Consider the following 27,767-nt stretch of genomic DNA (forward strand, 5'->3'; position numbering starts at 1 on the left):
CTCAATTAATTCCACTCTATCTGCAATGAGGTGTGAACCACACGGTTTCCATAGGTGCCGAATTATTTCAACCTGCCTTCCAAAGATAACTCTCCTGCTCTTTTCTCTCCCCCCGCCTCTATTTCCCATCACCGGCATAATCCATCCATGTTCCATACACACTCCAAGCTGGAGATTGAAACTGTCAAAGCGTTTTGATGTCAATTTCATGTTCAGCCAGCTTTATGTGGGACATGGAAACCACACTGGCTGAGGAAGCAGCTATTTTATTAAGATTGGGATTCCTGGGAGCAGAACACGTTATACAGTAATTCAAGAGGCATGCTCATAGACCAGAATAGCTTTACTCTCAAAGCTATACAGTCTTTTTGAAAGATTAGATCTGTGGAATAAATCATCTGTAGAATCTTTGAGTCTCTGATCTACATGCTGTTCTCCTTTTTTATCTAGTCGTGCAGTTATTATGCTGATCAAACAACATAGCGCACTATCAGCTTTTAAGAAAAATAATTATAAAACTAACCTTTGAGCATAGACCTTTTTCACAAACATGGTTGACATACTTCCACTTTGTCTTAGCAGGGTATAAATCGGTTCTCACCATTGCCAGCAATTTCAACAAAGTCAACTTTCTGGCGTCTCTGACCTTTGTTGGAGACTTTTTGTCAACTTTTGTGTTTCAACATAGCGTATAACAATACAGGTGTTGTCACTGACATACAGCCCTGTTTGTGGAAAAAGTGCATTGTGGCAGAACGGGGGGGCAGATGCTCTGAACCAGCTGTGAATGAAACTGAGGATTTACAGGGAGAACAACAGGGAAGGCTGATTGTTTTATTCCAAATGTAAGGATTAATCTTAGAACAACACAATGGCAGCATAGTAAAACAGTGCTTGGGGTGCTACTGCAAATCTCTCTTGTCTGTCTATTGCAGAAAGTATTATTCTCGTCAGATATTATAATGCCCCTGGGGTTACTCTGACATTTATGCATCCTCGGGAGCAATTTCAGGACTGAATCAATTTAAAAGATATCTAGCTGCACCACTCCTAATTGCAATAGGAATAATTTACCAGCTGTTTTTGAGGTTGACGGATATATTTTCGAATTGTTAATTACCTAATAAAACGTGAAAGCAGACCCCACAAGCAACACAAGTAGACGGCTAAGGACGTATTGAGAGGCAATATTTAAGGGAACAGGTTTTCGCTTCAACTGCAGCCATATATACAGTATAAGCAACTGTCCTCCCTTATTAGAATAAGTCACACCGTGCAGCATTTATTCAACCATTGGGAAGGAAAATGAGATGATGATACAAGCAAAATGCTAATTTGACAATTGAACTTCCATGAACTCTTTCCATCTATGATCTTATTCTGGAAACATTAGGAACACACACTCACACACACATATTTTTTTTTTTAAGTGCTCATTTGCTTAATTAAATCTGACATTTTCTTGTATTGCAATTAAGGTTCCTAATGCGTTGCCTTTTCATAGTGCTTTAGTCATTCCTGCTATATTAAAATGCAATAGTGATTTTTGAGAAAATGAGAATTGGAATGGTTCGCCATTAACATTAGAGAGCTCTGATGATGGTATCTGGTATCTTGAGAAGCCATAATTCTAATTATATTGGAGTGTGTTAATGGTAGATTTGGGATCATTGAGCATATTCAACAATGAAAATTCCCAAAGTCATTTTGAAGAGCAATTAGCGGCACTCTGTCAAACTTAAATACAACTGAACACTCACTTAAATAGTCCTCATGCCATCATGCTGACCAAGCCCAGGAAATGTTGGGATTGTCCTATACCCAAAGTTCTCAGCTGCCCAAACTGCTATGTTGCTTTACAACGCTCCACACATATTACAGGATTACTGAGCGTGAACAGAAACGAGACGCAGACATCATTATGGAGCTATTTCCCCCTCCAGGCACATTACTTTGTCTCCATAAAAGGCTTATATAACCATCACATAGTCCTTGTATTTACTCACTTATTACGTGTTTTGGATATTTAAGTACAGCTTGTGATCAGAGTCATTTGGGAGGCATGATGCTCACATGATAACTTGGCTGATTTTTTCAATCTTTCTGTTTTCTATATTTTTTCCTTCTCGGTTCTAAGGAAGTCGACGTTTGAGATGTGAAGCTCCTTCAATTGGGTTTAAATTCATCTGCAAGGCAAAATAGTTTTCTTTCTCCAGAGGCAAACTAGCTGATGCTCATAGTGATAATGTGCATGTGTGTGTGTGTGTGTGTGTGTGTGTGTATCCAAGTACTGTCTGTGAGACTCTTGGGATGCTCCATCACCACTAAACAGTGCAGATTGGAAACACTTAACCCCGGGGCAGAGCATTAATGCCATACATCCATAGAAGGTTGGAGGTACCCAAAGATAACCGAGTGAATAAGACATAAACATAGTGGCCTGATTCTGTCTGCAATCAAGTGGTCTGACTGCATCACATCCAGGCTTTTCCATTACGTGGGCCCTGGTTCCCAAGGCCCTCAGACTGCCTTGATGTAAGTCTTCGTCACAGCAGGGATTGCTTTAGAGCTGAAGAAACTCTAGTTAATGAACATTTAATCAAATCCCTAAAGTAAGCTATTAAGTAGCCTGCCTTGATTCACTTCTGAGATCACACGCACATTATTTGGGCTACTTGCCAGATACTGTAGGCAACGTCATTGTATTCAACATTTTATTTGTTTTTATAGGCAATTGCTACGGAAGCGGCTGTGATTGCTCATATTTTTCTGAACCCCATTATCTCAAGATCATGTTTTTTTCTTATATCTTCTTCTTCTTTATTTTTCAGTATTGCACATAATGCATAAACACAATGCATAATACACAGGCATATTCTCAAATGCGCATATGTGCATCTTGCCCATACTCTCCCACACCTATAGTCTCTCTCTTGCACACTCACACCCCAATGCACACCCACACACACACACTCACACACACATTCACCCTCCCACCCTACACACCCCTCCAAGAAATAAATAAATGAATAAACAAATAAAAAAAATAAAAAAAAAGTAATAATAATGCATATTATTATTACACAAACATACAGAATATACCTTTAAAGTAATCAACATGACCATCATTTGGCCCTTATACCTTTCTACAATCAACAAGCGTAGTTCAACAGCAACTTAATCAAAATCCTATACAGTCACTTACCAGACATCCATACATGTAAATGCCTGCCAGCACTGCTACATGTTAAATGGACTCTCCTTTTAATGGGTTCAATAGTGAGTAGCCAATATTTCATGTTATACTTCCCCTCAGGATACAGCGGTGTCCAATACAAAGAAACACGTAATACATTCTTGGAATAAGGAGACATGATGTCTGTTCATGCTGGAAAGATGCATCAATCTTTCATTGCTGTATACTCCGGTTGCTACTGTGGATAAATGTTTATCGTGGGAGTTGAGGTCTGCTATTGTGCTGCATAATGTTCCTGTAAATATATGTTTGCTGATGTATGGCGGTCTAATGGTATGGTGTGAAGTAAAAAAAAAAACGAGAAGCTGTCAGTGTGGAGATATAGCGCGCTCTGCTGTTTCGCTGCCAAGGTGCTGAACCGTTGCCTGTCTAAGATTGATGAAAGCCATCACAGCAATTCCTCTGAAAGTCCATTGGCAGCGTGAGATTTAAAAAATAAATGGACATGGTTAGAACGGATGCTGCAATCAACAAGGTCCTTATGTAAGAGGTGTGGACTTGATGTCCCTCATGTTCTCAGGTCAAACCCACTACCATCGCTTTTCGAGACAGACTCAGCTGACCCCATCTGCATCAGGCACATTCCCTTTCTAGCCACTTTTAGGCTGACTGTAGTCAATAGCCGTGCTTTGTTCCAGTCATAACCTGCCCCCCCTGGGGTCACGCTCACTCCGCGTAAGTGCTGAGATAAAGATAAGTGATGAGACAGAAATGACTTTGTGTGGACACAGTTCATTAGCAAGAGATCGGTACTTGGGACATGCATCAAGAGATACTGTGTTACTGGAGGTTCTCAGCTGTTTATACATCACTCATTGTGCTTATACAGTTGTGGCTGCGTCCTCAGCCTGATCAGTGCTCTTGGCATTAAAGCTTCCACTGGAAATACAGGGCACTTTTTTTTTAGCTTTCTGCCTGCTCTTTTACTCACTTGTGAAACATTAGTAATACTCCAGGATCCATTATCCCACTTCCAAGCATATAGGCCACGAGAGCAACAGAAGTTGGCTTGTTAGTTAGAGTACTTACTTCCAAGTCATTCAGAGCACTAGAGAGAGATACACGGAGCAGATATACACTAGTGACAAATACAGAAGACCTAATATGACCTAATCCTTTACCGTTTGACAGTCTGTCTGGAAATGACCACACCGCTAACCATCAGAAAATCACTATAGCACACAACTCTGATCACCCTCTTAACCTATATTTCACCCTCCTTCGATCCGGTCGCAGATACACATCTTGGATCTTGGATAAAAACTCTTGTTACAACAGGAGCTCTACCATCACGGCACTCAACAAACTACCTTGTCTATGTCTGAGTACTGTGAACTGTTAATGTCTGGTGTTACTGTTCCTATTCCTGTATTACTGTTCTTTGATGTTTCGATGTGCGGGCTGGGAAAACAAATTTGCTCTTGGGAGGACAATAAAGCATCTATCTGAAATCATATTGTTTAGTGTCAACATGCTAACTGATTTGTTTCCAGAACATTAAAACAGTCAATCTGGCCTCTCTCTTCCTCTTCTACTCTCTGCCCTCCTGAGGATATTTCTTTATTCTCACCACAAAACATTCACTTTAGTAGAATTGGCAATAACTACTCTAATTTAGAGGGATTCAGCTTGGGCGGCTCTCTGTTTCAGAAAACAAACAACACCAGCCACTGTTCAGAGATGGCCTAAACAGCAGTCACTCATCTCCTACTACACACACACACACACACACACACACACACACACACACACACAACACACACACACACACACACACTGCCTCTGAGCCTCTGCCACATGCTTCAACACTGGCACAGCTTTTCACATGTTGGCGAGATCACCACCTCATCAAAACCTCCACCTCTCGAGTTAAACACCATCCTTTCCACTTTTAATGGATCTGAATGGCCTGAAATGGAATGGCTTTAATGTCTAATTTTGACCATTCAGATGATTATAAGTCCATTTAGGCTTTTAGGCGTTTAGCTGATGGTCTCCTCCAGAGTGACTTACAATGAGTGCAACAGTACAATAAGCTTAAATTCCCAGATCACCAAAAACTACAGGCAACTAATAGGAGTGCCATGACAATATTCCTGTGACCATATGATGATCTTGTGAGAGAGAAGTTCTAGAAAATGAAATAAAATAAGTGTATAAGAGTAAGCTATGGAGACAAACAGGAGGGATTTATGGAGTGCAATAAGAACAAGCTAATAATAAGCTCGTTGCTGTCACTCTCATGCATTACAAAAATTATAACATTGACACTAAAATCCCCAGCTATTAGACTGACTCATCTCTGAACTGGTCCTGGTCCTCCCATCCCTTTCGAATGTCACCTGGTTTTAAAACAAAAGCTAATTCTAAACTATGTAGATGCATGCTCAGTTGTTTTTTTCCAACTGGGCAGATAACACAGAGAGGCTATTTCCCACAGTAATGACATACTTTACTGTTGAGTAACACTCCATATAGCACACGAGTGCTCGTCTTGTAGGATTAGGGAGCAGAGCAGGTAGGCTCGATCCAGAGAGCTGTTTGAAGACTGTAAAACTCTACATGAGCAGACTTATCCTCCTTCTTCCTCAGGTTAGAGGCCTCCAGGCGGGCTGCAGCTGCCAACCACAGAGAGAGGAAGCTGCGGTCTGTTGTCAGAGGATGTGGCTTTGTCTGTGGGGGTGATTGCTGTTTTGTAATCAGGGATACGTATAAGAGATTGATTACAGACAGAGAGGAACGGACGGTGTGGAGATGAATTTTTCCTGTATTCATTAATAATTGTAAGAAAAAGTTGGAGACTGACGTGCAAACCCTCAGAGAAACTCGTGATCGTCTCATCACACCTTTCAACACATTTGAACTGGTCTGGAGCATGATTACCTCCACCGTTTTCACCCGCGTCTGTGTGTTTGTCCATCCGTCTGTCTGCAGGATATCTCAAAAAGTTGGGCACGGATTTGCACAAAACATGATAGGAAGGTTGGTTATGGGCCAAGGAAGAACTGATTACAGTAACTTTTCATGTCGATTGGCCAAAAGGGGGGGTGGTGGTGGGCGCGGCATTTCACCAAAAGGTGCATAACTTCCTTGCGGGGTGTTGCCAGACATGGCGGAGGTCTATGCTCTACTGAGCAAATTTTTTAGTTAACTACAGTATGTACAAAACAAGTTGTATAGGCTAGTTATAAACAGTATCTTGCGTAATACTGCCACTTTCGCCTCCGGATTCCTATTTTTGAATTACCTCATCTGTCACTCTGGACAACAGAGTGTAAATCCTGTCTGACCAGACAGGAATGAAAGGGTCTGATTGAAATAGAACGTCTCCAAATGGCCTCTCCTTACAGCGTCTTAGACAGGCTATCTCCGTCTACAGCTGTGACTACTCCTCTGCCCCGGTGGAACCACAGGCACTGGGGATTTAACGCACTCCTGAGCCGCTGCACATGTGGTGAGGATTAATGAGCAAGCCTGAATTCAAGGCAGGCAGGTTGCTGACACCTCCAGAAACCATCTGCCTTGTAGATGAGCAGACAGTCCAAATCCAACAAGTAATCAGTGTAACTTAACCACTTTTTTCCCCTTTGCATTTCCTACCTGGGGGTCTCTTGTCTTTACACCATCCAGCGGCATCAGTATTCAGTCAGCATGGTGCTGAGTAAATGAATGTGCATTGAGCCTGGGAGAGGAGTCTTAATCTCTTGCCAGCCTCTGTTCACTGGACCTGTTTCTTCACTCTGAGGAAGCTCCGGCTGCTGCAGGGAGCAGAGCAGCATGGTGCTCAACTGTCTCACTACACATACTGCAAGAGCAGACAGGGACAACATACGTATATCTTCCTCCATTTCCTCTCTCTCTCTTGCTCTCTCTCTCTCTCTCTCTCTCTCTCTCTCTCTCTCTCTCTAGTCAGTAAGGCCATCAAGGTGGCCATGAAACCTTAAGCAGGAAGGTACAGTCAGTGGTACAGTTGATCCTTCAGGCAAGGGGCGGATCCACGGATGTGACACTGTAATAAGAAGGTCACAGTCTGGTCAGAGAGTCCCATTAACACGGTCACACAGATGTCACGCCGTCCACTACTGGTCACAAGGCTTATTGATTGCAGTAGGTAAGAAAATCCATTTGAGTCGGGGTGACTGTTGCCGGCTCTTTGGGGTTTTCACAATGATCTGTACTTCCACATCCGATCCGGGGCTCCTATAATGATGTAATCTGGTTAATAGGGAGCCAAGCTGTTTAATTTTGATGACTTATGAGACTGCTGAAACTCAATACCCCGATAAACACAATGCATTTAGATTTCACTTTACCTTATTAATGGTTCAAAGTGGGTGTGACGAGCAATTCACTGACTCCAAGCGGATACATACAGACAGTGACATAAGTATCGGGACTTATGGATTTGTGATTTCAGCTGCTGCATTACAAAAGGTCACTTCAGCAATGAGGTTCTTCCTGAGAGAGAGAGTGAGAGAGAGAGAGAGAGAGAGAGAGAGATAGATAGATAGTTGTCAAGTAGTTGAAAAAAAAAAAAATCCCCAATGGGAAGAAGCCGCAGAGCAAGTGCAACTGAATAGAATGTAAATCTAAAAGACATTGAGTGCTTTTGAACACCATCCATCCTGACATTTCTTGTCTTTCTTCCATTTGCACAATTATGACCTCATCTCAGGCTTTCTGCACTTACATGACATTTTTGATGAGCTTAAAACCTCATAGTTGTTAAGCCTATCAAAAGACGCTTTAGGGGCTTCTCCGAGAAGCCCGATAATGGCCCATGTAGCGTAATTAATTGATCTCCAGCAGGAACTTTCAGCAATGAAAAAATAGCATGGCTGTCGTTGGGTGTCTGTTTTCATGTCACTGTGTTTTTGAATGCTCTATCAAAAAGCATGATTAATACCACAAGATAGAGGAGGAGTAACGATCTGTTTGTGTTCTCGTCACTCTCTCACTTTCAATTTCTCTTTACACCTGACAGTAGAGCCTATATTCAAACAAACTTTCGCTTTAGTCCTCATGAGCTAGAGGCAAATTTCTGTACTTGTAAGTAAAAGTAAACTCCCCATCATCTCACTCCTTATTCAAACTCAGTCATCTGGCTTGATCATCCTCTTGAGTATAATTTAGTCATACAGCCTCTGATTCACTATCTTTGCTGGTGTACAGAAGAGCTTTGCTGACCTGCTTGCCTCTAGCCAAGCTGGAGCCCAGCTGGGGTTCTTGTGGGCAGATTTTTCACAGTTTGTTTTGTCAGAAATCAGCATGCATTCGGGAAAACATTTTTGCTTTCTTGCCAGAGATTAAATTTAGAGACACCCGTGGGTTGACGGAAATGCAGATGAGCACCGCTGAAACTTGAGGACGGTCTCATGGGGTTATGTCTAAGAGGGAATTCTTCCGAAAACGCATTTTTTGGTCAGTGTCATTGTGGTTGGGGCTGCCACTAGTAAAGGTCAGAACAGGCAGATAGGGTAACCTAAGGGGATGTGAGAGTTAAACACAGCTTCTGAAAAGGCTGAACAGTCTTGACGGCGATGCCCACACACTGATACCGCCTGAAGTGACGATTCTCTCCAGGAAGCTGGTTCAGTTGCCTTTTCAATTATGGCCTGTGTCCCTCAACAAAGAAATCCCATAACCGTGAGGACATGCTATCTGCGAGCCAGTGTCTTGGGACTATCTTTCTATGAATCAACACGGTTTGTAAGCAGACTCGCGGCGCCCCCGTTTGACATGCATTAGCAGCGCCATGCTGAATGAACTGCAATGACAATCACACGTCATCATCTCCGCTCCGGACACGACTTCAGCCTCAGCCACGTCCCATCTGCCGCACAGCTGAGACAGAAAGTTAGGGACTGTTGTTACCTGATACCTTAACGAACTAGAAAATTCTCTCAGCTAATGATCGCCTCATTACTCACCAACTTGAAGTAACGCTTCCAGTGTTTTTCAAAGCAGGGTCCGTTTGGCAGGAGGTGCTAGAGACAGACTCGAGGATGTGTGAGGGAGGAGAGAATAGGCGTGAGTCACACTGTCTGGGGTATAGGCCGGCTTTAAGATGCAGCGGAGGAGAGACCAGGGAAGAATCCGAGACCGACTGAAAGCTATATTTTGATAGGGAACATACACTGAGAGCATGGCTTCCACTTTCAAGGGTTCCCTTTTTACAGATAGGATCACGATAAATCAAAAAGCAATGCAATAAAATGTAGCACAGTAAGAGAGAAAGAGAGACAACGTTTAAAAATAGATCTTTGAAAAACAACATGGCAAAAATAAAACTGTTCTTCTAGTATCCTTATCTCAATTATGGCTAAATTAGATCAGTGCTGTTCCATTTGAAGGATGTGAACTTAAATGGGTGTTTGAATTGTCTCCCATATTCACAAACAAGAGAGAAGAATTTGCAACATTGACGTACAGCTGTACTGATGTATAGAAAATGAATTGCAAAGACAGAAAAGGACCTCTGATAGTATTCTAGATAATATCCTGACAAACACTGTCACGGTCACAAAGTCATTTTCCTTTTTGTCAGTGGAGCAGCTCGAGGCTGTGCATCAGCATGACATTACAGATAATAGTTTTCTCTTCTCTGTTCTCTGCTCACAAGCTTTGAGAGAGACTTATTCACATTAACGCCCTCAGCCATGAGCACAATGTATTGGAATTCTTACATTTAACACTATTCTCTGTTAACTTCTTATCAGAAAGCCTCTGAATAAAAACATCTTATCTGAATTTATATTCACATGGGAAGATTCATTATGGAAGCAACTTTTAAAGTAATCTATTTTCAAATTGGGGAGGGGGGAGTATACTCAGTAATACATGTATAATTTAATCAAAATTTGAAAGAAAACTCTTTGGGAAGCTTTCCATATACTGTAAATCATTGCAACTTAGAGATTTTATTAACTACCCAAAAAATCGATCTTGTGTGAATATGATGAGAGCCTGGGGCAATGTTGAATTTGTTTTGTTCAACCAATGTGTTATGGAAAGTTTTGCCCTCTGAATTGCTGAAAAAACACGCATGCATTCCGTAGATTAGAAAGAAATTGGGGTAGCGATAACTTAAATGGCTTGTGACTGGAAGGCAGCCATTTCCAATCATGAAACCAGATAGGAAAATCTGGGAGGGGAAAGCGATGAGTAGTGCGCTGTGTTCCCTACCATCAAGCAACAGCTACCATCAAGATACACTTGAGCAGGTATTTAACCCTTAATTGCTCTATTGTAGCTGCTCCATGGCCACAGAGGAAGACATGTGTTTGTACTGGAAACTTCCCAGGTGTCAGTGTGTGCAGCTGTATGAATATGAAGCTGGGCATTGTTGAAAAAGCAGCATGTGGGCAAAGCAAAACCCTTCACTGCAAAAATAAAGGTTAAAACCAAAGGATTCCTGTTTCCCATCAAACTGAAAAGTTCCTTCCTGACCTAATTCTATACAGACTCTGCTGAACCTCAATGTGGACAAAGCTGTCCCCTAGTTGCTGCATGAGCTGATGCATTGACTCATATGAACTTCAGATGAAACACAGTAGAGCATGAACATGTCCACTGACAAAGAAACTGCAATTTAAGGCAGGGACAAAGTTCAGTTGGGTCACAATATCTAGAAATAGAGGGAGCCAGCAGTCAGAGCCACAGTTACAAAGAACCTTTAGTGTCACTTTGAGTTTGGACACGCAGTTCAGCAGCAAGCTCAAATGACACACTATGTCCTGTGGCAGTTCAGGATTTCCCCACCTGTCTCCAAACATCCTCTCTGTTGCCTTTTCATTGGTCGACCCGCCAGTTCTGTCAACTAAGACTAATAGAGTGCCTGGAGTCTTTGCTGAATGTCACATTTCCACTCAGCAGAGCAGATTTCTCTCTTATTTTTGCTTTGAAAATAATGTTTTACATGGCTGACTAACATTCAGTTCTCATCTGGTCCCACTGGGGCCACCCATACTAAAAATGAATGAACTCATGTTACTGTAAGGCACACTAGATAAAAGTGTGCACCAAAAGGCATATGTTACGGTATATTAGATCAATGAGATGGAGCAGACTGTGAGATCTACTCTGACAGTATTTTAAATTAATTCTCCATCATTATCTATTTCAAAATCTGTTATGAATGGTCCATGTCTAATGATGGTATTGACGGCCATATCACTGCCATTATTATTTCCTTATCATCAATGATAAGTCGACTTAAAAGAAAAAATAACCATTTATGTGTCAACAGCTGTTAATTGCACTTCAATTTGCATAATAATTACATGCTGTTATGCATGCAGATTTATCACTTATGTATTAACTAATTAGTCAGACCGATAATAGGCTTGAGCAGTCTGAATATTGAAGTGAATTAGTGTCTTTCAAATAATAGCAGGATGAAAGCAATTGAAAAAAAATTGCCTTTCTATCATTATCATTATCTTTTTTTAGGCAATTATTCCAGCAGTCACATTTCCATTCCTGTAAATTATTGTGAAGTGTCCGGCGGTCTTTTTTCACTCCGATCTCCACAGGAAATTATAAGCAAGCGGAGTGCTAGAAAAAGCTTCCTCCATCATTACCAGCATTGGCCATTTTGAGCTCTGAGCACAGCACCCATTAGAACACAATGGCACAGAAAGCTCTTACCTCCCCAATCTCCCTATGAGAGCAGCGTTCGGTTATCAGACGACCATCCAGGCCAGCTTCAGTGCTTCCGCTATCTGTAACTACAGTTACCACCATACTGTCTGAGATATTGGATTTATTCAACTTATTCTGTGTTTGATGGCTGTAATCTGATTACACGCTCGGTTGATTTAATTTGCCGTGTTTGTGACCAGTCCATGCAGGGGTGTTGACAGACTATTAGGCTGTGGTGAGGGGGATCTCTCAGAGGAGGGTGGTGTGACCCAGACAGAGAGATGAGCCTGCGTGTGTGTGTGTGTGTGTGTGTGTGCGCGCGCGCATGTGTGTGTGTGTGTGTGTGTGTCCATTTGGAAGTAAAATGAGAGGGGTAACGTGGGGATATAGCAGAGTAGATTGGGTTACTTTGACCCAAAGTGTGTGTGTGTGTGTGTGTGTGTGTGTGTGTGTGTGTGTGTGTGTGTGTGTGTGTGTGTGTGTATGTCTGTGTGTGAATACCCAGAGGACTCTGCTTGGGAGAGACGATAACAAGGCCTCTCAATCACAGCTAATGAGCTCTAAGAACCTGACTGATGATGCCTGTGTGTTAACCAAACCAATGGAGGACCAATGAATCTCCTCTCCTCTCCTCTCCTCTCCTCTCTTCTCTCCCCTCTGTCAAAGAGAGTAAATGATGCTAACTCAGCACAGCACCCCCGCTCTTGTAACTTGAGGGAAATGGTTTTGCAGCACTAAGAAATCTTTGAAGATGTACCAACCATCTGGCTCATCCTCAGACTCATTTGCCTACATCCTTCAGCCAAGATAAAAACTACTTGAGACAAGATCCTCTATATTCTGCCTTGTGCCAAGCTCTGCCATAACTCTGAGTTGGGACGGTGCAGGGGCAAATATTTAAACTACCTCTCTCGCGCACCTGCCCTCTGGGTTACACGGTTTCTTTTGCGGATTGCCGCTCTCATTGGGCCAAACATAGACAAGACAAACATAGCGTATCAAATAGGCCTAAAAGCTGTGCCATATTTCCAATTATATGATAGCCTTTTATTAATTAGCATATTATATGGACGTGCATCAGTGCTCATCCATTAAACCTATAATAGGTTAATCTGTGTTTTTATTTAATTTGATTTCAATATTTAGCGCCATAATTTGGAAATGGCTTGAGGCCTATACTGAATGCAAAATCACTTAGGCTAAATAAAATTAAGCTGTCATCTTAACTGTGTACTGAATGCAAGCTTAATCAAAAACACACAGTGGCCGGCCACTGTAGTTACACCCACTTTTCTCCACAGCAGACATCGCATAGTGTAATAGTAGCTCTGCATGCAGAGCTGGTTGAGAGGCGCCTAGCAAGAGCCTCAGTGCAGAGACGAGGCTGAAGTCTGAATGCCAAACCACGCAATTCTGCTGATGAATCCCCACTATGTGCACTTATCTCAACTCTGAATACAAGCCATAGTGCATAGTTTTCCAAATATTTTATACAGGGGCTTTTAGTTGACACGTAAAAGGATCCTTCACAAGAATAATTGCTGTTCCAACTGTTTTGATCTGAACTTAAAATGGGTGAAAAGTTACAGCATATACTGTATTGGCTGCCCTTGATAATAGTTGAAGCACTGTTTGTGTGCTGAATTGGTCGATGCAACAAATGCCTCTGAACTGTTATTGCCTATTTTTGTTGGCAAGAGCCTAGACTGGCAATGCCTGCACCCAGCCAGTGTGGGTGGGTGGTGGACTTGTGTGATGAATGGGTGCTGCCTGGTAAGGGGACCAAAACAACAATAAAGGGGCTGGTAATAGATGACTATAGAGGTTACAGTGATCAATAGCTAAACCAAGCTAGCACAGGACAGCTCAGATATGCTCCAAGGTATTTAATAACTCCAGTGCTCTTTGCAAATCATAATATAGCAAAACAAAGGAAATGTTCTCTTTCTTCCTTTCATTTTCTTTACTTCTTTCTCTCTAGAGAGAGCAGGAAAAAGACAATTGCCAATAGCAATACACTTTATGAGAGGGGACCTTCATTTCCATTTAAAACATGCGATACCTGATATTCTTTCGTGCCTTTGTGCTCTGGGCAATGTCATTACTGTAGAAACAAGGCATGTTTTGGAATACTTGCCTATTACAATTCATTATTTTGACTCACTGCGTGCAGCTCCTACACAATGTAACACAATCTCCTCTTTGGGTTAACAAATTAAATGCAAGAAAGGTAGTACCACTTCATTTTCACCCTTTGAGACCTCAAGAAATGAAATATGGCAGTGCTGACATTTCCATCCATTAATGCAGCTTTATATATTGTAGTACTTACTTAGTCACTTACCATGCACTTCATCAGATTTAGGCAATGCAAGCTGAAGTCTTTACCCCAACACTGATTTAATCTCTTGCTGTGTAATAATCTCATATGGCCCAAAGCACTTTCACAATTCACTCACAGTCTTAAGTCATTTAGTAATAGTTGCATGAAGCATTCAGACGCATTGATTTAAAGTAGCTTAGTGCCCTGGGATAGGTGGATGTTAAATATTCATATGCAGCAGCAGATTAAATGCACACCCTCTGTGCACCTTGCCACTCCAGCTGTGCTAAACTGTGGATCCTGGGACTGATGATAGCATGAGAGGCATGCAGCGCCCCTAAAGCCTGTCAGAGACCTGGGTGGTGGGGAGTCACTCACTGGCTTTATGGGAAAATCACACAGAATCTGTTTGTCCACATCAGGGCACAAGCCAAGCTCAGAGGCCTTAAAAGGGAGGAGACATAAACACTACATCCCTTTCCCAATACATCTATCTGGCTGTTATCTGCCCTTCACATCATCTTATGCCCAAAGAATGTCAAGCTGTCTCATGTTGATATTATTCCTACTGGTCAGTTTCAAGTTACTTCTTACTACATTAAGGAAGGCAACACTGCAAAACAACATTCATCTAATGTACTGGTTGCATAGGTGAACATATGTCAGAAAAATACTTCTGACAGAAAAATACCATCTCTGCTAGGGTATTTTTGTCAGTTAGGTTTCAGCATTTGTTACATGAAAATGACAGATTACCCACAGAGATTGAGAGTATATGATGCGTAGAAACTGACTCTGCACAGTTTTTGCTTGAATCCGTGGCTGTAATTGGACAAAAGGGATCAGGTTGTTGTGTGGTACTCAACATCGAATGATGCACACATGAGCAGTAGCGTGTTAGAACCATTCCTCCATACAGCCAACAGATAAACCGGTGAAAGAGAAACACACCAGTAGGACGGAAGGGCAAATGACCACATAACACAACATGATACAACATAAACACTGTTGATAACAATTGTCTCCGCACCTGCTGCAGCTGCGCAACTTTTTTTTTTAATTAGCTCCACACTATGCCACTGGGCTAGGGGGTGTGAAGTGCTCAATACAGCAAGGCATGGTGGAAAACTGCTTGTCTAAACAGCTAGCTCTGTTGCTTACAGTTTCTCCCCACGTCTTGTAGCAAAATTGCAGGCTATATGGAATAGGCATTTTAAGCGTGTTTATGTCTATTAATCCTCCCGGTGTCATCTTTCTTTAATTTAATACTGCCTATTTTTAGTCTTTACTTATTCTACTACAGCATGTGATGCTCTGCCAACAGTAACCACTATAAAGTTACTGTTTTCTTGAAATTGAGGGGGTTTAATGAAGCAGTATGAGCCGACCTATTCAGTGGCCATTGGCCAGGCACAATAAGGAACACAGTGTGCTGCTGAACAGCACCTGACCCCGGGGTACAATCAATACTCACCTCTCTCACAAGCCAACCAGGCGTCCAGCCAGCCAGCCAGCCAGCTTTGGCACTGGAGCTGACATCACCAACCAGCCAAGACAGTAGATAACATATATGTCCTGTTTTCTCTTTTTTATTTTAACATTATGGACGTTCACCAATACAAAAACACAGCAAATTAGAATCATCTTTCACATACATAGTAATTTATTCTTTCACCATTTGGACACAGTCTGGTAATAGAGCACAAAGTACGATGAACTGTAGACACCTGAACACAGTCAGTTTTTGTCCGGTGCTCGGTTCATCGCACCAAATATACATGACTACCTTTAAGAGAAGATGAACTGGAACATACTTATTTGGGCCTTGTAAAGAATACATTCAGACAGAACCACTTTGGTCCAAAAAGGGGAGTGACCCAAGTTGCTGGCTTCAAAAAATACACGGACATGGTCACGGCTTGGCTAGGGTGTAAAAATACATAATAGCAAATTAGCAATGTACTTTCCTCATACTGTATTTCCATGATACAGATGAATGTATCTACTGTACTTACTTTTTTACTCTAGGCGCACAACATTCCTTTTGTTATTGTATGTCAGTATTGCAACATCTCTCCTGCTCTGCAAAACAAGAAAACCACTGTAAATTCACCTCTGCGCATCACACTCCCAGCTCAATTCTGAGCGTCCGCTATCTCCGGTTCTATCACAATCCTCCGCAGACGTTCATGAGAAATAGCCTCACCCGGCATTAACCCAACTCGGCGCGGCACCTGGCTGCGGAGTACATCTAGAGAGCGCAGGAAAAATCAGGAGCCATTATCTGAATGACAACATGCTGCTGTTCTACTGCTCTGATTCAGCTCTGTAGTACTAAACAACGTAGAGGAATCACGCTGAGAATGGCTTTCATAACAAAACACAGAGGTTTTTTCCTTATGCGTTATATGGGCATGAGTTCTTGGAATGTGCTGTGATGAATGTGATGTACACAGAGAACTGCTAGAAAGGGACTAACTCGGCGCGACCTCTGACCTCTGTGTGAAGCCACTTCCCCTGGTTCATATCAACCCATACTGTAGCTCCTCGGGCAGCAGCCAATGGAGAGGCTCCAGCACAGCAAGAGTGATTCATTCTATCTTTCTGGATGCATACAATACACATGAAAATATATTTATACACACACACTCACACACACACACACGCACGCGCACACACACACAGGCATGCATAAAACGCATTGACAGCAATCAAATAAATCACTTGTACAAACATATACATACAGTATTTACCATTTATAAATTAACATTGTGCAAATAGTCATACATCCCTTGAAAATAAATGCTATGTATTCAGTAGCAAAAGTACCACTGTTGTTTTGTGTTTCCTTGTCAATACTGACAAGGGCTCATGAGCGATGTATGATTTCTCTGAAATGCTTACTGGAGAGACTCTATTTTGTTCTACTTTTAGATTGCAGAGTTTTGTTCTAGACGTCCGCAGCCCGTGCGGACAGGATAAGGCAGAACATGACATACTGAGTCTGGAGAGTGACAGTGAAGCTAGTCTTATAGAATAACCTCCCAGATGAAGTCTAAATTTACGTAAAAACAGTGAGTCATAGCAGAGTCTGTCTCAGTTTCAGGGATTATGCGCATTGGAGATACAGATGTGACATATGGAACATCTGCATGGCACATGAGTCACACTACTTAAGCTCAATACATTTGCGCAATCTGCATGCATGACAGAAAAGCTATATTCAGTGTAGCTAAAACACACTTCCTTGAATAGAGAGCTACCCTCGTGCCAGAGGTGACATGTTATTTTGAGTCAAAGTGACGGATTCATACTTTATGCGCATATGCCTGTAGAGTCCGCCTCTATCTGCTAAGTATTTTTATACTCGATTCGAGTGCGAAGTTCCCCATATCAGCTTTCACCTCAGGGGTTGAGTGGGATGTGTAGAAGTTCATAGAGTACGCCAAGGCATGTGAATCACACAACACCTGGATGGCTGGAGGAAAAAACATATTTGATGGCACAGAACGTCAACTATTCCCCATGAAAACACACCAGGCATGTTTACAATTACAAATACACTCACAGCAATATTCCACATTTAGGGCTATTTAAAAAAGATTTCTGATTATTGTCAAATGCCTAAGTGAGTCAAGTGGTGATCATTTTAGTAATAGCTTATGGATAATTTTTCCATACCACCTCATGAGCTCTTATAATGTCTATAGGTAAGCCAGGAATGACCTGGTGAGAGCAGCTGCCAATTTCTCATGGGTCCTGGAGGGGGCCGCTTGAACAACACGGTGCTCACCTTACAGTATAAAGTGTACAGTCAACAGAATGGTTCTTCTTTCTCTGTACATTTTCATCAAAGCGTGTCAGACAGGGAAATCATTTACAAATGTTGCCAAGGCATTAGAAATGTATTTCCCTCTGTTAGGCCTGCCACCTTCTTTTGTGTCATTTGTTTGGTCTTTTTTTTGTGTGTATTCAACATCAGTTCAATGTCCAGTTTATCTTTTAGCTCCAGTACCACAAAACACACATTTGATACACAGCACAACTCAAAGACCCTGTGGGTTTTTTTTTTTTCTTTTTTTTTCTTTTTTTCTTATTTAAGGTTTCAGTGTCTTTTTTCCTTTTTTTCTGGTTGTCATAGTATTTTACATGGCATGTGTGGCCTTGAGTTACTGTTGCTGACGCAGTGTTCAACATGCAGCAGTTTGCTGTACTGTCTGACATTCATCTACAGAAATCCATTCAGGGTTACACAGCGCGTTAGACATCTCAACATGGGTGTCTGTCGTATTGTTCTCCGTTCTCTGGCTGTGGAGAGGGCTGAGTGCCGCTCTCTCTCTCTCCCAATGACACTGATCTCAGGCCAAGACTGTTCTGACAGATGACTCCGTCAGCCCAGCTCATACTGCCAGCTCCTCATCACAGCCGCCCAGGGCCGTGTGCCAGAGCCAGATGAGAGCTGAAGGCCCTGCAACTTTCTTCAAGGGCTTCCCGTTCCCGATGCCCTTCACAGGTGGCTCTCCACATTCTCCCTGGGAGCCTCGTAGCACTGCGACTTGTCCGTGAGGCTGATGTCCTCCACCACGGTGCAGCTGCAGCTGCTGCTGGTTCCCTCGTTCGGCGGGGAGGTGCACTGGCCGCGGCCCGTGCCGTTGTGGCAGCCGAACACGAGCATGTGCTTCTCCTCAGGGCTGCAGACCCTGGAGGTGGAGGTGGAGGTGGTGGCGATGTCCGGGAGTCGATGGACGTGGTTCAGGAGGCTGCCGCTTTTGATGTTGGAGGGGTGGCTGTAGGTGTGGCGGTACTCCTCCTCAATGTTCCTCCCCAGCTTCCAGCGCTTCCACTTCTTCAACACCTCTGACTGCACCTGAAGACAGCGGAGAGACAAAGGTTGACGTTATTAATGTGCGGACCAGAGAGAGACGGGAGTCAGGAGGTGAAGTGTAAATGAGGAGACTCACCTCTTTGTTGACAAAACAGTACAAGATGGCCACCAGCAGACCCTGCGGAGGCAAGCAACTCTGAGTCAGTCCCCCAAATCAACTGATGTCATGTTCCCTCACAGGATGGCTCACCATTTACAAGGTTTCACAGCGCAAACAATTGATACTATGAAAACATGGCTCAGAGGAAATTTATTTTTTTGTCATCTGCCTAATGGCACGAAGAAATACCTTTTTGGCTACATGGGGCAGTTGCATATTTGTCACTTTATAACTCAACCAGTCTGTCAGTGTGTCACTCTCTTAAGTTGAAAGTCCCTTGGCAGAGCTCTTTCTCTTTCACTTTGGGCTTCTCTTTCTATCCTACTCTCTCTCTGTCTTTTCATCAAGGCAATTCCCCCGATGGTTGGCTGTGAACTTGATGCGCGTCATCTGTGTCCCGTCAGCAAAAAGGTCACTGTCATTATGCCACAGTGTGAGTCAGCCAGTTAGCGGTTTGGACAGTGCGCTATGTTAATGTAATCTCGCCTGACATCATATAAGTAAATACGGCACTTCTCTGTTGTCTAGGAGGGGAAGGAAACTCAATATCCACAAGACATAAAGACTCGCTGAACAAGCTCATATACTGCAGCCATTACCTCTGGAATGACACTTAGACTGGCAGTTGAAAGTGTAACAGTACGACTTGCTGTTAATACAGTATAGCATGATGTGATAGCTGCTGCATTTTATTTGACTTGGAGATAATAACAATTCTTCGTTCCGTCTCTTCCCCTTCATCTCATAACCAGCAGATGCCTTTGTTCAACTGAGTCTAACCTGGAAGGAGTTGAAGAAGAGGTCGATGAAGAGCTTGGTGAGACGCAAAGTGATGGTGGTCTTGGTGGACTCGTCCGTCAAAAAAATAACGACGACCTGATGGATACCCAGCAGAGGGATCAGGGTAAGGGTTGACTTAGCCAACCTGAAATGGAGAGAGAGGGTGAGAGAGAGAGAGAGAGAGAGAGAGAGAGAGAGAGAGAGAGAGATGTTACAGTGTACAGAAAAAAAAAAAGCAAATGAATAGGAAAAGCTTTTTAAAACTTGTACTCACCTGAACTTGTAGTCTGTGTATCTCATTTGGTGTGCTCGCAGTTTTGACACAAGGATTTTGATGATATGGATAAAGATGAGGAAGTTGATCTGTGAAAGGCAGACACACAGATGTTGACAGTAAAGTTATTCAGACAGCAATCTCAACATTATTACACACAGCAGGGCATCCAGAACCAGTTCATTAACAGAGAACCCTGTCACAGCCGTTGGCATTTTAACAAAAGCTGGATGTTCCACTAATGAAAATCATGTGGAATGTGACCTTTTGATTTACATACTGAATTGTTAACCTGCAGGTGCTTGGAGGGAGTAAGTAGTCTTTGAAGTTCAACTCAAGTTTTAAATACCTATACATATTTGTTTATGTGGTGGTGTTTGTCAAAAGAATTGTGGTAGTTCAATTGTAGGAATAGGCAAAAATGCATGTTGAGGAAAAATGGTAATAAAGTTGCACTAAAGATAGACCAAAAAATGTTTTTTGGAACCTCCCTTTAAGAAAGAGTTGTATTCAGTATAATAATCTCCTGTGATAATAAGCATACTGCTTATCACAGCATATCACACTACTAGAATTGCTCATCCTGTTTATTTTCTGAACAGAAAAAAAACATGGGCAACAACATTTTCCTTACAAGATGCTTGGATTTCAGTCTTAATAAATATACCTTCAACTCAACATCAGCTCAGTGAGCACCACATGAATGTTTCAGGATTATAAAACTGTATAGCTACATATGTTTGAGGTAGACTTTGTGTCCCTCTGAATAACAGTATGCAAACCAAAGCCACAGGATAAATGAGATAATTAAAATTAAATGGAAAACAAAGTGCAGTCAAAGTGCAGTGCAACTTCTAACATCTGTAGCGGTGAATAAAACTCAAATATAACCTCCGTATCCTCCTCAATCTGTTCCCTCTTAAAAGCTCCACTGTGTTCTCGTAGTATGAGAAGACCAAGGTAGACATATGGCTTGTTTGGATCATTTTATGCAAAAAAGTGCAATAATTGGCCATAATTATAAGCCCTCTGCGAATTTGGCCATTTCATGCAGAAAAAATGACAGTAATTTTGTAAAATTGCAAGTTCTCTGGTTGAAGCTGTATTAATTATTGTCATCACAAAATCGCATATTCCTGGAGGGACTGCAATTATTACACACATAAACTAAAAGTGTTTACATAAGTGTATTTTCTACTCCAAAGAGCATCTTGGACATGGCGGTACCATGATAAAGAGGGAAGCAGTGGGTTATGGGAGCTTTGTGAACAACTAGCAGGAACCAGCCCTCCTATCCCTGCAAAAACTCAAACACAGGAATTCCTGTGAGATACAGGCTACTTAAGAGGACGATTAATGCATGGAAAACACTGGGACGTCTGTGTAACTGGCCTGACATAAGAGCCATGACAAATCTGACTTTTACATAAGCTCAGAACTGACCTTTAATGAGCACACCTCATTGAAGGTGGCAGCTCGCAGTAAATCACAATTCACTTCATCCAAAACCCCCTGAATCTCAACATCCTTTCTAGCTGTTAGGCCTAAAGCACTGATAGCCTTTTACACTTCATGAATAATGGAGGTCTCTTTAATATTGTATAGTGTGTGAATGGAAAGAAAAACATAGCAGAGGAAAAAAAAAAAACATCTGTGAATGGGAATGCAAGATTGGCGAGCTTGCATTTGAGGTTAAAACGCTAATTTTATTTTTGAGAATTCAGTCCCAAGGTGGTATGACATTGTAAAGAATTGACATGGTACCTTGGAGTTAAATGTTCAGGAAACAATCATTATTAATTACCGATACATAGCATGGTGGGAGGCAAGGGGGGGCGGGGTAATGGTGACAAAAGGGAGACAGAAACAGAAGGAGAGAAGAAGAGAAGGAGGAATTACCACAACTGCCAGCAGTATGGGGGAACGGATGATCCACCAGTAATGCATGTTTATATTTCGCTCCCAGCACCTGTGAGGAAAGCATCGGACAAAACATCAATAATAAGTGAGACAGCCAATAACAACTCCCATCCTCACATGAAACATAATCAACATGTTTCTGGAGATGGTTAGCTCTGTCTACCACCTCCAGTCACACTGTTTTTCAACCCCTGCTGCAAACTAAAATGGTATTCTTCAGTCCTTGGCAGCTAAACAAGACATTTCCTCTCCAATGTTGAAGAAACGATGGAGAGACAGAGAGCCATGCTGCTGCACTGGAGAGGGAAACACACAACACCACACAGGGCCAAGTCTTTTAAGGGCTTTACATAACAGCACAAGGTATCAGTGGTTCAAAAGTGCTGCTTTACAGTCTTTTTCACTCCACTCAGCCGCTGAAGTGTGTGCAATAGACTTTAAGAGACTGCATATAGAAACTTTTGGGGGTTGAATGTAAGAATTAAATATTGAGAAGAACTTGCAAGCTAAATTTCCAGCCCAACATTTGGTTTTCTTACTTGGCTTCCTGCAGAAGACAAAAGATGTCTGCCTGTGTCGTGTTTGGTTGCAGCCAACTTCCCATGCTATAATTATGTGTTTAATTGACCGTGGAGGACCAAGGAACGCGACAATAATTGATAAGCTTTGGAGAAAGAGCCTCTTGCAACCTCTTTTTGATAGGCAGCCCTATTATGAGTATAGAATCAACAATGATCAGCTAATTTAAAATGCATGGCAGGTTCTGATGCCAATTACATCTTCCCACTTGGGGTTAGTTCAGAGGAAAGTGTTAGAGAAACAGAGAGAGAGAGAGAGAGAGTGAGAGAGAGAGAGAGAGAGAGAGAGAGAGAGAGAGAGAGAGCACCTTTGGAAACTTACTCTTGATTTTCATATAGGTATTTCACTATCGCCCAGGGCACAAGGAATATTAGCGGAGTGCCTGAAAAGAAATAAGAGCGGTCAGTCTAAATGCAAAACAGCCATTTAGCAAAATGTAGTTTTTTTTACATGAATCTGGTCTGACTCAATTTTCATAAAAAGGTATCATACCGCTTATAATTAACTAGCATTCCTCAACTTATTACACCAGTGTAGACACACATGCCAAAACGCACAACTTTGCAACCATCATTCACTTACACACACACACACTCACACATACACACACACCAGGCCAGCTCACCCCAGCCAATGCACAGGTAGATGTTGAAGTAGTTCCTCTCGGTAAAGACGGCGATGAACAGGAGGTTATGGAGATAGATGCCTTCCACCAGCAGCCAATAGCTATTGGCCATAATACTGTACTGCATCATCACCACGGCGATGCGACAGCCAACCGTTGTCTACAACAAACATAATATCAAGTATTGTTAAACATTGTTTAGTTGTACATTTTTCGACTATCATACTCATTATTATAAAATTATTACATTATTATTATAAAACAGATAGTCCCGGTCCTAAATTCTGATTGGCTGAGTCACGTTCAGAGCTGTTTTAAAATATCGCATAGCACTACAATGTATACTAACACAATGCTGCATAACAGTTCATTTAAATTATTAATTTAGCTTATAAATGCACTAACCGAAAATCCCCACTCGTAAGTTGTTTACAACTAAAATTGCTTGGTGGAATAAGATTTATTGAACATTCGAGTTTTATTTTATTACAACAGCGCCATTTTATAAAAGCCGTTCCCACATTTTTTGCTCAGCCAAATACTTCACCATCACTGTTAAGCATGGCCCTTCGCAGCTTACTGCTTAACCATTAGATCATTAATGACCTCATTGTTGACCAGCAGCTCCACTGGCGGTATCGATGCCCTGGGGAAGCCCTGCTCCTGGTCGCTGCCGATGTCGTGTGACGTGATGTTGAGAGCCGGAGTCTCCAGCAGAGCGTCTTTGATGAGGATAGACAGCGCTCGCAGGATGAAGGAGGCAAACAGGTTCATGTGGATGTTGTTCCTCATGCAGTGTAACTTCCTGGTTAATGAGAGACAATAATGGTGAAACGAGTCCATTGGTCTTGAAGGTACAACTGTCTAGAATATTTTCCCTTCATCTATCATTCTCAGATTAATTGCAATAGCAGCCCATGTACTGCTTGTACTGCTTTCTCATTATTTCCTCTCCCTGCTGCGCTTGATGCAGTCGGCTGGAATGATTTTCTTAGATTTCACAGGGAATCGAGCGGAAAAGCAATGGCTACCATTTTTACTGTCCTTATTACAGTATGTGTGAATCGCAGTTAATTTCACAGCAATGCACAGTTTTAATGAGAAAATCCTAAATGTGCTTTAACATTCATTTCAAACGACAATCACTAGTACCTGAAGAATATGAGGATGCCGAGCGCCAGCACCAAAGCCACCAGCGACATGGAATAGCCCAAGGTGTACATGATCCGAAACTTACTGAGCATCTGGCCATAGTATTGCTGCAAATAAAAACAATAATTAAGTAAACACACACTAATTTCAAATATTTTTAACAGTACACTGCCAGAAATCTCCATCTTAACAAGTCATTTAGTCTATTATCAAGAAAATAGGCCTAGTTCTTAAAATAAATTCTCTTGGTAATAAGAAAAATAAGATTTGAAGGCTGAATATGGGACTAAATTACATTTTTTGCAGTGAAACAGTGATTCTCATATGTGATTTCAAACATTTGATTCCATGCAGGCAAACTGTTCTTGTCCTTTTCTCTTAACCGCCTCTGCCACCTTCCAACCTTCAATGACGAGAAAGACAATTCTTACCTGACTCAGATCATTAGAGTCACACTCGCTGGTATTCTTCATCGTCACCCACTGGCCGTTTGCGTCACATTCCTGATACACCATGCCATGCTGGACTAGAACACACACACACACAAACAATGACTCGGTGATTTACTGGAAAGTCCGTTCAGCATCGGCAGCTGTCTTTCTCTGCAGTATATTATGGGTGACTTGGCATCAACTTGTCATGCAGTGTGTGTCTCCCCTAGCCCACATTGCTCCCTTACCTTTATGGTGCCATGGCAGATACCATGGACATGACACACTGACAGTGGTGTTGGGGAGTCCGTCGGGCCAGCACGCGTAAAAGTCAAAGGTCCTGTTGCACACTAGGCCTGGGGAACAAAGCATGAGAAATGGGTGAAATTTGCCTTTTACCATCACACTCTCCTCAGCTGTCTTTAGCCTGGAGTGGCCTAAGTCACATCTCCTCTTTGAAGAGATGGCCGCTGCTGGGCATTATGGCATCTGCAGCCATCACGGTCTTTCATCTTGACTTCAGAGCAGAGGAAACTCATTCCAGCCATCGATGACCTTCAGCTGATGCCACGTCTTTCATCTCCTCACCACTGGATGTAAACGGTGCTGGCTGTTAGTTTATGGAGAGCTGCGTGGACAGGTGTGTGTATCTTCCTCCTCTACTCATGCTAACATGCTCTTCACTCTTGAGGCAACAGGATGACCTAGTGGTTAATGAGGTCGCCCTCCAACCGGAGGGTGGTGCTCGATCCCCCGTGTGGCCTGGCCTACTGAAGTATCCTTGAGCAAAACATTTAACCCCTACCTGCTCCAGGGTAGCTGGCTGGATGCATATAAAATGTGCGTATATGAAACATGTATTGAAAAACTCCCTGCTAACCTCCCTCTCTCTTCAGCTGTTATTTTCCTACTTGTTTTCCTAGCATTTCTCTCTTACATGATCGCTCTCGGGTAACAGAAATATTGTCATGGCACTGATGAATGATGATGTAGGAATTGAAGTTTATTCTAATGTTGCACTTTTTGTAAGTTGCTCTGGATAAGAGCATCAGCTAAATTAATAAAATGTAAATGTAAAATGAACTGGTGGTGAGATGTTGGTTTATGGAGAACTGGGTGGTGAGATGTTGGTTTATAGAGGACTGGGTGGTTAGATGTTGGTTTATGTTGGACTGGGTGGTTAGATGTTGGTTTATGGAGAACTGGGTGGTTAGATGTTGGTTTATAGAGGACTGGGTGGTTAGATGTTGGTTTATGTTGGACTGGGTGGTTAGATGTTGGTTTATGGAGAACTGGGTGGTTAGATGTTGGTTTATAGAGGACTGGGTGGTTAGATGTTGGTTTATGAAGGACTGGGTGGTTAGATGTTGGTTTATGGAGGACTGGGTGGTTAGATGTTAGTTTATGAAGGACTGGGTGGTTAGATGTTGGTTTATGGAGGACTGGGTAGTTAGATGTTGGTTTATGGAGAACTGGGTGGTTAGATGTTGGTTTATGAAGGACTGGGTCGTTAGATGTTGGTTTATGGAGAACTGGGTGGTGAGATGTTGGTTTATGGAGGACTGGGTGGTTAGATGTTGGTTTATGTTGGACTGGGTGGTTAGATGTTGGTTTATGGAGAACTGGGTGGTTAGATGTTGGTTTATGGAGAACTGGGTGGTGAGATATTGGTTTATGGAGGACTGGGTGGTTAGATGTTGGTTTATGGAGGACTGGGTGGTTAGATGTTGGTTTATGAAGGACTGGGTGGTTAGATGTTGGTTTATGGAGGACTGGGTGGTTAGATGTTGGTTTATGAAGGACTGGGTGGTTAGATGTTAGATGTGGAGGTATCGTTGTGCTCACCGGTGCTCGGAGGGTCTCGGCTGTTGTTGCGGCTACACTCCTCCTTGTACAATTTCCAACTCTCCGCCAGCTTATCCAGCATAACGGCAGGAGACACCTATGGAACAGTGGAGCACGCATAAGGACACACTCTGCATACACACATTACAATGCAACACAAAGGTCCTCTTACACTGAGAACGTGTTCTAGAAGAAGACAAGGAAAAATAAGAGCCCCCAGCAAACCATGATGATATAATAGGTGCATTCGCTGAATTGGATTTCATCTGTTTTACTTCACTTCACATATACAGTAATGGTAAACAACCCATCCTCATGTTGGGGGTGCAATCCATCCAGATGACAGTGTGTCGCGCTCTAATGTGTTGTCGGTATGGGGGGTTTGTGGTATGGTCTGTGTTCGAAGCATGACAGCTTACACACTGGACACCGCACGCTCATGACGTTAACACACCAAGGACAGAGAGTTTGTTTAGACTTTTATACTACGACTGGTTTTTCTCAGAGTGCAGCAGGACCGGAGAAACGAGGCCCCTTCCCACACTCTAAAGACCAGCGATTGATGAGAGTTAACAGACCTACTGGAGGCTTTTTCCTATGGGGAAAAGTGTGTGTGTGTGAGCATGTGCACCTATGTGTATGTGTGTGTGTGTGTGTGTCTGTGTGACCCACCTGGATGCTGGAGGAGACGATGAGTATTGCCAATAGGAGGAACACCCGTGACATCCCTTATTCCTGCTGTTGATGCTGGGAGGGGTTACTGAGGGCGAGGAAGGGGGTTCACCTCATAAGGGGGCTTATCTACGCTCGCCACACTGCCTGGATGACACAGAGACACACAATCCATCAAACACACACCGATTATTACCTTGACTCAACTTGGCCACGCATAGCAAAAGGATCAAAACAGGAAAAGGCAGGGTCATATCTATCACACTACAGACAATTCAGCAG

The 27,767-nt window shown here is 42.5% G+C and overlaps 1 protein-coding gene across 1 annotated transcript in view; it reads right to left on the reverse strand.

The window, feature by feature from the left end:
- Window positions 1-15,836: 15,836 nt before the first annotated feature.
- The window catches only part of gcgra (glucagon receptor a), a 39,360-nt gene continuing 27,429 nt past the window's right edge, over window positions 15,837-27,767 (reverse strand). The window contains exons 2-14 of the mRNA XM_071529761.1: window positions 27,486-27,632; window positions 26,814-26,910; window positions 25,217-25,324; window positions 24,969-25,063; window positions 24,538-24,644; window positions 23,992-24,190; window positions 23,386-23,545; window positions 23,082-23,142; window positions 22,161-22,230; window positions 20,262-20,350; window positions 19,988-20,132; window positions 19,184-19,225; window positions 15,837-19,089 (exon numbers count right to left, since the gene is read on the reverse strand). Of these exons, the coding sequence (XP_071385862.1) occupies window positions 18,730-19,089; window positions 19,184-19,225; window positions 19,988-20,132; window positions 20,262-20,350; window positions 22,161-22,230; window positions 23,082-23,142; window positions 23,386-23,545; window positions 23,992-24,190; window positions 24,538-24,644; window positions 24,969-25,063; window positions 25,217-25,324; window positions 26,814-26,910; window positions 27,486-27,539 (1,587 nt within the window). The 5' untranslated portion in view covers window positions 27,540-27,632 and the 3' untranslated portion in view covers window positions 15,837-18,729. The remainder of the gene's footprint in view (window positions 19,090-19,183; window positions 19,226-19,987; window positions 20,133-20,261; window positions 20,351-22,160; window positions 22,231-23,081; window positions 23,143-23,385; window positions 23,546-23,991; window positions 24,191-24,537; window positions 24,645-24,968; window positions 25,064-25,216; window positions 25,325-26,813; window positions 26,911-27,485; window positions 27,633-27,767) is intronic.

This window comes from Centroberyx affinis, unplaced genomic scaffold (assembly GCF_046629955.1).
Source record: "Centroberyx affinis isolate AG114_WGS23_722 - 3 ecotype Tasmania unplaced genomic scaffold, CSIRO-AGI_Caff_v1 ptg001839l_1, whole genome shotgun sequence".
Taxonomy (NCBI): domain Eukaryota; kingdom Metazoa; phylum Chordata; class Actinopteri; order Beryciformes; family Berycidae; genus Centroberyx; species Centroberyx affinis.